The following is an 11,292-nucleotide window of genomic DNA, read 5'->3' as shown; positions in this document are numbered from 1 at the left end:
TTGCACTCAGCCACTGCTTCGTAGTTTTAATTATGTTTAAAATTGTGTTAAATCCAGGACTATATCTACATCGCGAGCATGGGCAATTGTGACAATCCTCTTCTGTGCTGCCATTGTTGCTTTCGGACTCGGTTTTGGCATCGGACTACAGAAATCTTATCACACAGGGTTAACATCAGCACCGTTGATATCACCGCTATTTTCTCCCAAATCTCCGTCACCAGAGGGAAAATATCGCTTTGCTGCGGTCGCTGCTGACAACGCAGAATGTTCCAAAATAGGAAAGTATGTAACAATGTGTTTAAGCAGTTCGTCTACAGTTTTAGTTGGTAAATATCGACGGCGTCGTGTATGAAGTACATACATACATTAAAGGTTCGGATGATATATATAATGTACACGTATATTCCAGTCACGTGATGGCGGTACAAGGGGGGAGTGCTGTCGATGCGGCAATAGCGGCCATCTTGTGTGTGGGGATTCACAACATGCAAAGTTGTGGTATAGGCGGTGGTCATTTTCTCATGTACTATAACAGGCATGTGGTTTGGTTTTTTTGGAATCGTAACGGTGAACCGGATTGGGACACTAGGTTTATACCCGGTGCGTCGTCTGTCCTTTTTCCAGTCCGAATCTAACCCTGCGTTAATAACAAATTATTTAAACTAGGTTAAGACCGCATCATTAGCTTAGGCTCTATAATTAATTAAAATCTTAAAATTGGACATTATGACAAGTTTAAAAGTACTGAAGAGTTACTCTGGAAAGTGACTGCTGTTTTGTTTATGTCAAAGTTATTGTAATTTATATACGGTCATGGGTAAAATTGACAACGATAAACATAAATATTCGATTATACCACTTTAAGCAAATGTTCAGGTAACTTAACAACCTGGGTCCGCAAATAAATATATGTTTGTGTTGCTATGTATTTTACCAGTCGTAAAGCAGTATGGCAGTCGGAAATGCAACTTATGTAGAACAACCGCTGCAATATTAGGCATTTTAATTTACAGGCCCAATTAATTTAAGGAACGAAAGAAATTCAATTCTTATCATTTTGGATATTGCTATCATATTGCTGCAACTATGTCACTGTTCCATTGATATTCAAATGTACTTTGGTCATTAGACAGTTGGACAAGATGCACTCTGTGGTATCTCGGGAGCAGGCGCCCTCCATGGCAACTGAGGACATGTTTACTTCCGAAAAGAATTCCTCCTCCACTGCAGGCAAGAAAAAAACTTTATGTTTTAGCCTTACAAACAAGTAAAGGAGTTATCAAAACCACAGCAAAAACATAGTATTTCTAGTTCTTTTATTTAGGTGGAAAAGCTATTGCAATTCCGGGGGAGATTCGCGGTTTATATGAAGCTTGGAAACTGGGCGGTCGTTTACCATGGAAACAGCTAATTCAGCCAACAATAAAGCTTTGTAGAGATGGTTTCCGTGTAAGCAAAGCATTGAGGGAAGCCATGGTTTTCGAAAAAGATTTTGCGGATGAATTCCCTGGATTTAAGTAAGAACATATATTAACAATCTGATAAAGCAAATTGCTTCTATGTTTTTTTACAACGAGTATTGAATAAATCAAGAGTGCGGCGAAAAATAATATTATTATTTGTTTCACTCGAAAGTCACAATATATTGTTTATATCGTTTATGAAGTGAGTTATACCTGTGCGATATAAATTTTGTATTTTAATTGTATCTGCATACTTCTATAGATATTGTACTTAAGCAATGAGCATTGTGTATAAGTTGATGGGAATGATTTCGCCAATAAAACACTTTATTACGCAATATATATATTATCAACATGCGATATAACCGTATTCATACGTGTTCATATTTCAAATTGTTAAGCGAATTATATTTTTGTTTAGACAACTGATCACGAATCCATCCACGGGTGCATTGTATATAGAAGGCGAAATTATGAAACTTCCAAAATTGGCTCGAACATTCGAGCTTATCGCAGACAAAGGACCACACGCGTTTTATAATGGAACATTAGCAGACGACATAGTAGCAGACATACAGGAGGCGGGTAAGAAAATTACCGTACGTTTTATGCGTATCGCATTATTGAATATGGTTTGATATTTGAGTACATCGCAATACGTCAGGGTTTGTATCAACCAAATTAACAGTATTTCGATTGAGATTGGACCTATTCGCCAGTAAATAGTATACTTTTTATTTAAATTTGCAGGCGGTATAATCACGAAAGACGATTTGGCCAACTATACGTCACTGGTTGAAGACGCGTTACATTTTCATCTACATGACAACAATACCGTATACTCGCCACCTCTTCCATCAAGTGGAGCCGTGTACCTGTTCATATTGAACATCCTCAAAGGTACACGTAATTTCTACTGATTTATTTAACAATATATTTTTTATAAAAAGATAGATGCACACAAGTATATATTTTTTATGAAATGTTTAGTTTGTTAAAATCGTCCGATTTTAACATCTCATATGTTTTGCGACAGATTACAACTTTACTGCGGATAGCGTATCAAACGTTGCCAAGGCGACCACCACATGGCACCGTGTGACAGAAGCAATGAAGCATGCTTATTCATTGCGAACAAACCTTGGTGACAGCACCGTTGGCTCGGATGCATTCAGGACGTATGTTACAAAGGTCAGCGAACACCTTCATGGAAAAGATATATTTAATAATTGTTTTTGGAAGTATGAATGTTCAATCGATCGACATTTTTTTAGCCGCAAACAACAGTGCAATTAAACCTCTGTGAAGTCAGACGAATAAAGTAAAACTGAAAAATTGGTGGTCAGAACTAAACGGATTATGTCTTCATTTCGACTGGGGAGCTTTACTCCTGTGTCCATTTCATACAAGCTGCTATTTGAGGTCGCCGATGCGTTATGGATAAAGTGTCCGACCGGAAGGCCACGGGTTCGATACCAACTGTGGTAGCGTTCTTTAGATCTCCCTCATGGAAACCAATTACTGGTTCTTGTCCCAGGAAACGGTCTTTACAGCATTTCAAAAAATCATAAGGCTTTTCTTTTCAATCGATAAAAAAATAAATAGTTATAGACTTAACTAAACAGGCTGCTCTCGTGCAGATCCCCTTAAGCAGAATAGCTATAAAGATAAAATATATGTTTGAAACTTTTATGCAAAACAAAAATAGTTACATAAGGTGGCTCTCTTACAAAGACGGCCAAATGCTGCGAACGACGGCTGGAAGGAGTAATATTCCATGTATGCATTCTTTTTTATATTGCTTGACTAAGATACGAATATGATTACATGTCTAAAGCTTACTAGTATATACATATATATACAAAAATTTGTTTCATATTTCCAAATTTAACCAAACTGTAACTCGTTTTAGCATAAAACCAAACGAAGTTTAATGGTAATTGGATTCAGATAATTTACGTTTTACTGACCCTGGGTCGGATATTTTGTTTTAAGTTTAATAAAATCGATACAATACCCAAATGATTTGTTTCGATCGTTTCAAGACGGCGGAAAAGTTGCTGTATTTTCATGGAGTGTGCTCTGTTTTTGGAACTGTTGTTGTTTGTGTAGCAATCATACGCAACTTGTTATTTGCTATCATAAAACTTTTCTCCGCCTGGTGCTGCTTTTTGCATGGTTATACACTTTTATTATAAAACCCAATTTCAGCTTTTGTCAGATCGCAGTGATTGGATTTTTAACAGGACTCTCAAATAGACAATCAAGTCCAACAGGTGAAGGGAAGTTGTTATAGCAATGCTTCAATGGTGTACAATGCATTTGCAGACTTTCAAACATATATCAAATTAAAACGTTTCTTTGGTCGTTCATTACTTAGATATAAATACAAGATGTTTGATCCACTAGATACCTTAGTCAATATGTATTATGTACCTTATAAGAGGGGTGTGTTTAAACGGTAATCATTTTCAAGTAATTGGAAATAAAATGTCAATAATGTTCACAGCTTGTTCAGAACATGACTCATCCTTCATTTGGCTTCACCCACAAGCAACAGATCGATGATTCGCGAACGTTCGGTTCGGACTACTACAAACCAATATTTCACAGCGCCTGGGAGGATCACGGCACCGCCCACCTGTCCGTCATTGGGCCAAACGGAGACGCAGTGTCTATAACAAGCACAACCAACCTGCGGCAAGTGGAACACACAATTTTATCGTTTAATGCCATCACTAGACAATACATTTTTGAACACACGTTGTACAATGTAGTATTGTGTTTTAAAAAGTTACATTTGCAAACATATTTTATAGTACCATATTTATATCTTACATGTATGCCATTTAACTACTTCTTACAATCTAAATACGTAACACTTTTTTCAAAAAAGCAAAAGTGCACGCAAATCAACGTGTACAAACTCAGTCGAAACAAGTTACTTTATGGTGTGGGCATATGGACCGTTTAATAAATTATGTATATATTGAAGAGTGTAATTTATTGTCTCAGCTTTGGTTCCAAAGTGATCGGCAGTCGAACGGGAATCATATTCAACAACGAAATGGACGATTTCTCTACTCCGGGGACAGTGAACTATTTCGGGGTACCGGCTTCTAAGGCGAATTTTATAGCTCCTTGGAAGCGTCCCATGTCGTCCATGTGTCCAAGCATTGTAGTTGATGGAGACGGTAATGTGAGACTGGTCATCGGAGCTGCAGGTGGTACAAGAATTACAACTACAACAGCTTTGGTAAGCGCGACATAAATGAATGCATTTTTACGCTTTGTAAAACATTCATGCGTCTTCCCAACCTAACATTCAAAATAAGCGAGTACATTTATAAGTATATAAACCGATAATGCGGCTCACCAAAATATATAAACCGATAATGCGGCTTACCATAGAGAGTTTGTAGAGGGCGTTTTAAGTAATAAAAGACGCAGAATTGTCCCGAGCACAACCACATCATCGTCCATCGATTGTTTATGTGTTGTTGTTTTTTTTAAATACAATATCGCAATATCGAAATATTTCTATTTCTCTATTATTTCGTCACGCACAGTACAACATTTTATTTGTTTTAACTCCACATCAAGAGGGGGGTGGCATGCAATACGGCGTGTATATGAGGTTAGTTGGAACTGATTTACAAAACGGCGTGGTTTTGATGCTTATCGTGAAGAAGTATCGTGCATTTTCTTTCGCTAAGCCACTTCATATGGTTCTTTGGTTAACATACATGCACTTTCGGAGCTACGATGTTTGTTCCTCCCTCGGTATTTTTCGTCAAGATTCTAGATTTTTGTATTTTGAAGTTATTGAAGGAAAACCTACAACAAATCTTTTGTGTGCGTTCGTGACCCTCCAGCAAATTAATGTACTAATGTCACTTTGTCTTATAATATACACTTTTTTGCCAATGTGTATAGTAAAATATAACTAACATCACGATAATTTCGTTTTCTCGATGCGGTTGTATTTCTAAAAAGTAATTTATAGCTGAAATATATTAATTAAACCCACCCTTCTGGAACTGACTTGAATTTAAGCATATTTTGGGGCCTTACTAACAGCTCAGTCCCATGTTAAAGGGTTTGACACGAAATACATATCCATCTTTAATAAAGTGTATGCGTGAACATCAATATTATAATTTTAAAGCACCTTTCATAATAACGTTACTTACTCTAGAATTTTAAAAATGCTGTACGAAAGAAATTCCTACCTACTGAATCAATTAACACATTTTCAGTGGAATGGCTTTGGCCTGTGAGGTTGCTGATATAGGAGATTATAGAATGTTATCAGCCCTTTTCAGTTATATTTTAATGAATTTAAGCTAGTTTATGACATGTGGAACTTTTTCTTATATGAACAGTTTTTTACCATTCTTTTTACTGTCTTTTCCGATGATGCTGGTGTCATAATAAATGCTTCATTACTTGCAGTTTATTTAGTAACGAATGAAAATATAGAGGAGGACAAATTTAGTAAATGGTAAATTTAATTTACCATTCCCCATTCATGGACCGCAAATGTAGAATATGCCGAAAAGAATTCATCAACAGAGACGGATTTGAACAGCACTTGTACCAAACGAAAATATCTGCAGCTGTTTGTATTGTTTTAATAAAGTCTTCATATATTAATCTGATCTATAATAGCTTCAAGTGCTATTTGATAACACTTTTCATTCCGTATATATCATGCTGCAAGTTTCTTACTCGTGTTTTCAATATTAAAATAAACCATTATCTGTGATACGCCATTTCTACCTACGATGCCACTGAATATACATGTATTTGCAATTGCACTCAGCTTAACATCTACTTAGATTAGCAGGTACTGTTAGAAACAAACTAAATAACATCTTGATGAACCAATACTTTATTTTCTTAATACAACAGTCTTTAATAATATTTATTCACAGTGTATACGAGAGACACAAAATAAATATATGTTTCTATCACTTCTACTTAATTCATATCGTGTATAACATGTGCATAAATCTCTCTATTCACTACAAGTTCACTTTTTAACTAGTATAATATGTTCACCATCTACAGAACTTGTTCAAAACAAGGTCGTCTAAAATATGCCGCATTAACGATACAAACGTGTATCAGTATCGTTGTGGCAAACGCAGTGAAATGTCATTATATTCAATAAACAGTTTAAAATGTAAGTTAGCAATGCAAACTATCAACCGATATGCATCTTCTTAGATATAAGCCTCTTTTAAGCGCGCGTCAGATTTTTCAGAATCGCTCCATGTATTTCTTGTCGACATAATGGTACTATTTTTGGTCTCAACAACCTTGCAAAAGTATCGAACCGCCTGTACCATTTTCTCTTTTTTCATTCCAGTTATTTTGCACGTATATGTCATTGTTTTGTGTTTTAAATGGCGTGGGACATAGACGTAAATTTTTCTATTTGTTTTCCGGTTTGATTTCATAAATTTGTCGCTTTCTATTTTAATTTTGGCATCCTCAACATCTATAATTGGCGTCTTTTTACCTGCAAATAGTGTCATAGTTTTCAGTTTTAGGCATATTCGATATATAAGAAAGTTCATATCTTTTTTAATAAACATAGAAATATAACACTGAGTTAATTATACCGTCAAATGCCTTAAATTACGCGCACGAGATATGAGGTTTAAGTACGAGAGAACATATTCAAATCGATGTTTATGTCACATTTGAGAGTATGACTTAAAATACAAAATTTATCATGTTTAAAATATTGGGTCATATGCTAAGGAATATTATGAACCTTATAACATGGGGTTGAGCTGTTTTTGTCGATTGAAAGTCAAGAATCCCAGTGTGCATAAAAGTAAGTCAATAACACCAAGGAGGGTCAAACCATTATATTTCTGAAATAAAAGTAGAGTAAGGGATAAACTTAAATTTGGAAAACATAATAGTCGTTATGTATGTTATATTTTTCTGTTCACATGCGTAAATACTGTTTATTTAAAGAAAACACGATATTCGTACATCCAACATCTCGAAGGCGAAGAAATTAAACAACACATTTGCGAGCGGTTTTCCTTCAAATACGTTTTTATTCCGATGTACATGATCTTGGATCAATAAACAGAAAAGCATAAACACCGTATAGCATAAAGGGCATATTCATTTGAAAGACATATAATCACAATACTATACCTGGTGAAATCACGAAAAAGACGCCATTTTGTAGTAAGTCCCAACTAACCTCACTAAAACGAAGTAAGCTCATGTGTACGCATGCCCCCCTCATCAAGATGACAACGACTTAAAATCTGTCACTATATCACGTTTTAAAATACATTTTCGAATTTTAGCCCAGACGGCTCACGCTCATATCCCGAATATCAAACAGATTTTGAGAAGCGATGGAAACTCTTTCATTAACGCATGTAAAATGAATTGTTTAAAACTATTTGCATAAACAATTCAAGACGCTTGCGTGATGAAAACAAAATTTATCTACACATTTGGATTGACATTGTTTTATGAACTATTCTTGATTACAAACGTTGAAAAACACTTCTGAATATGGTGTTACCTAGGTGACGATTGAGACACTACAGTTTAAATGGGGAATCAAAGAATCTATAGACTATCCGAGGATTCATCACCAGTTGTTTCCCGATTATATTCGAATCCAAGAAGGATTTCCACAGGTGGGCAGTTTTATTCCAAGCTTCTCACAACAACTGGTTGCATTAAAGACAAATATTTAAATTCTAATCAAAACAATGCACTATAATTGTACATTAGTATTTAAATAGAACATGGACACCTTTCAGATTGTGATAGATGGTCTGAGAGCTCTCGGCCACAACGTGTCTGTTGTTGCGAGCGCGAGTAGCACATGTCAGGGAGTCTTGCGTCAGGGAGACTACATCATGGCGAATTCCGACTACAGGAAATATGGCGAACCCGATGGATATTAGCCATTAAAGCATAAACAGATTGGTGTTTACCTCATGTTAAAAACCAGGACAAATAAAATGTTCATTTTCTTAATTTTGCTTGCGACTTTATAAAAATGAATCTCGTATTTTGATTAATACGTGTTTAATTTAATATTGCATTGTTAATTCACGCGTTTCTTAAAACACAAGTATAAGTATTAAAACCGAATAATTGTTTGATGTGTGACGAGCCTATATATATCTCAACAAGAAGCGTCTTAGGTTTTACCTGCAAAATCTTGATATGAACTTAAGACAACAATACAACAATAGTCGTACTAATGCTACGTATAAAATGTAAGTATTCAAACGCAAAGATACGCGTAGGAAGACAGAAACGAAATACTCTTCTTTACTGTACAGGCTAGAATGAAAATCCATCTCACACGTTTTCATGTATGTCGTTGTTATATCTGACTATTGGCACACCCTCCATTTAACATGTTATTTAGCATCAAAACTGATCATGAGTTTATGTTTTATGTTGAAATAAAATTCTGATGTAGATATAAAGTAAATATATTAAACATTCTGATTGTAGAAATCACAACGGTTGTTGTTTTCATTTACTAATATTCTCATTATAAAAGAGAAATATGTCATTAAGTATTAAAAACTTGTTTTTTTGTTATTTTACTGAACAGTTAACTACAAATTGACCATATAAGAATAGTTTATTCTGTAAAGCAATTAATCTCACAGAGTTGGAAAAGATCATTACTTTTTACCATTACGCCAGTTAGTATGTTTTACAAATGAACTTGTCAGGTACATGCGTTAAACAATGTATATGACTGTTTATTTTCATAATAATAATGTTCAGTCAGATTTAGTTGTTTGTTTTCTTCTGTATCTATTATAACTATAGCATAATATAACTTAAATGTCATTTGATCTAAAATTCTAGACTCAAATGTTCCATATAAGAGTAAAAAAAGTCTCTAGATAGGTAGTTGTATATGAAGAAACCTAAACACAGTCATAGAAATGTAATTGCAACGTTTTGTTTGTTTTCAATTGAGTATACATTTATCTACAAAATGGCTTAGTGTTGAATGGATCATAAATAAACGACCGTGAATCCTGCGTGCACAACCCTTACTCCTACATTTGAGACACAAAAGCATTAATGTTTCACCCTGATTAAATTGTACGACCTTGCAGATATGTACGTGATTTAGCTTTCATACGTGTATGACACATTCATATAGGTACCACCTTGCATCATATATGCACGATCGAATTATACATGTACGACCATTATTTAAACATGCACGCTACTATTTCATACATGTCTGAGCCTGAATCATTGCTGCAAGAAACTGCTTAATGCTGATGCGTGTGATGCTGCACATGTCTGGCCATAAATCATAAGGAGTGTGTGAACGTTTTTGGAACATACCCTTTCTCAGAAGTATGGTAATAAACAGACGTTTACGAACCTGTATAATATATACTATGAAAGACCCTGTATGAAACTGAACAGACATGTTCGACCCTTTTTCAAACAGGTTCGTAAATTCACGGCCCTAAAGTGTTAAAAGTAACACACAGTTTTACAATACGATTTCCAAGAAACAAACATGTCATAACAATAATATGTGTCTTGTTCTGTGAAAATTGGGCAAAATGCATGCGCGTAAAGAGTCGTCCCAGATTAGCCTGTGCGGACATTATCAGGGACGAAACATTCCCCTTTATGAACTTAAGTATATACAAGAGTGAAATATTGAAGTTTTCCCATGTGTGAACGCAAATTATAAAACATTTTTTGTATAGGTCCGATGTCAAGAAAAATATGTTTATATTATCGAGAAAATAAATCGTAAATGTGTGTTATATATATATAATTATTAAACAATCACTATAAACAAATCGCAATTATAACTACACTAACTCGATAAAAATAGGGAGAAATGATTTATGGCCCGTAACCAATTGCCAACAGTCGGAAACACGCCCAAACAAACCCCCGTCATTCTCTGAAGAAATAAATAAAGAAAACACATGACAGCATTGAACACATGACAGCATTGAACACATGACAGCATTGAACACATGACAGCATTGAACACATGGTAGCATTGAACACATGGCAGCATTGAACACATGACAGCATTGAACACATGACAGCATTGAACACATGACAGCATTGAACACATGACAGCATTGAACACATGACAGCATTGACGATACGTATGGGGAAAGCATTTTGTCTCAGAAATAGGTAAACATAATCGGTTCTTAAATGGATAACGGATAAGTTTGCGTTTATCCTGAAAACCTTTATTGCAATTATTATTTACCACTTCAAGCGACCTGACCTCGTCTTTGATACAAATTCTGCTTCGCCTTAACTGGTCTGACTGGCCAATCCTGAGCCTGTAGGACAGGTTGTTGTTTATTCTGTTGTGGCCTGCCCACAGGCTGGATTTGATATACATATTAATTCAAACATAAGACTGTTAGAAAGAACTTGATACCAAAAAACAATCTCTAGACTTTTTTTCACAGCTCTGATTTTGGTTATCGTTCACGTATCACATAAAATGACATGGTAACACAGGTATTTTCTATGCCCACTTGTGAAATAACTGCCATATTACTTATCTTTATAAAAAATATTCATGAGTTGATCTCGAATTGTTTTTTCAAATATCTATTTTTTTAATTGTTATTATCATTGCATAACATAACACATTTACATAACGGATTTTCTTTCTGAATATTTAAATATGCAAAGCGATAGTTTGCGCTTATTTCCACGTTGTTAAATCTATGAGGCGTGCAATATCGTTCCCGAACGTAATTGGACCAGTCCCGGGACAATTGCAATTATGTAATCTTAC

At 35.1% G+C, this 11,292-nt stretch overlaps 1 protein-coding gene across 1 annotated transcript; it reads left to right on the top strand.

Annotated features, from left to right (window-relative positions):
• The first annotated feature begins 1,005 nt into the window (after positions 1-1,005).
• On the top strand, positions 1,006-8,495 carry LOC127843029 (glutathione hydrolase 1 proenzyme-like). The gene is made up of 9 exons (XM_052372855.1): positions 1,006-1,233; positions 1,328-1,520; positions 1,888-2,051; positions 2,217-2,366; positions 2,503-2,657; positions 3,976-4,166; positions 4,482-4,722; positions 8,036-8,149; positions 8,276-8,495. Exons 1-9 carry the CDS (start codon positions 1,146-1,148, stop codon positions 8,420-8,422), a joined length of 1,443 nt encoding a protein of 480 aa, XP_052228815.1. The 5' UTR covers positions 1,006-1,145; the 3' UTR covers positions 8,423-8,495.
• Positions 8,496-11,292: the final 2,797 nt, after the last annotated feature.

Source organism: Dreissena polymorpha, chromosome 8, assembly GCF_020536995.1.
Source record: "Dreissena polymorpha isolate Duluth1 chromosome 8, UMN_Dpol_1.0, whole genome shotgun sequence".
NCBI classification, from domain to species: domain Eukaryota; kingdom Metazoa; phylum Mollusca; class Bivalvia; order Myida; family Dreissenidae; genus Dreissena; species Dreissena polymorpha.
The sequence above is the reverse complement of the archived record's forward strand: the minus strand, read 5'-3'. Positions and strand labels throughout refer to the sequence as shown.

Excerpts from the sequence above, each read along its gene's own strand:
- LOC127843029 (XM_052372855.1), top strand. The coding sequence starts at position 1,146 with ATGCACTCTGTGGTATCTCGGGAGCAGGCGCCCTCCATGGCAACTGAG. Across the intron at positions 1,234-1,327 it reads GAATTCCTCCTCCACTGCAG|GTGGAAAAGCTATTGCAATT; the intron begins GCAAGAAAAAAA and ends TCTTTTATTTAG. Across the intron at positions 2,052-2,216 it reads AGCAGACATACAGGAGGCGG|GCGGTATAATCACGAAAGAC; the intron begins GTAAGAAAATTA and ends TTAAATTTGCAG.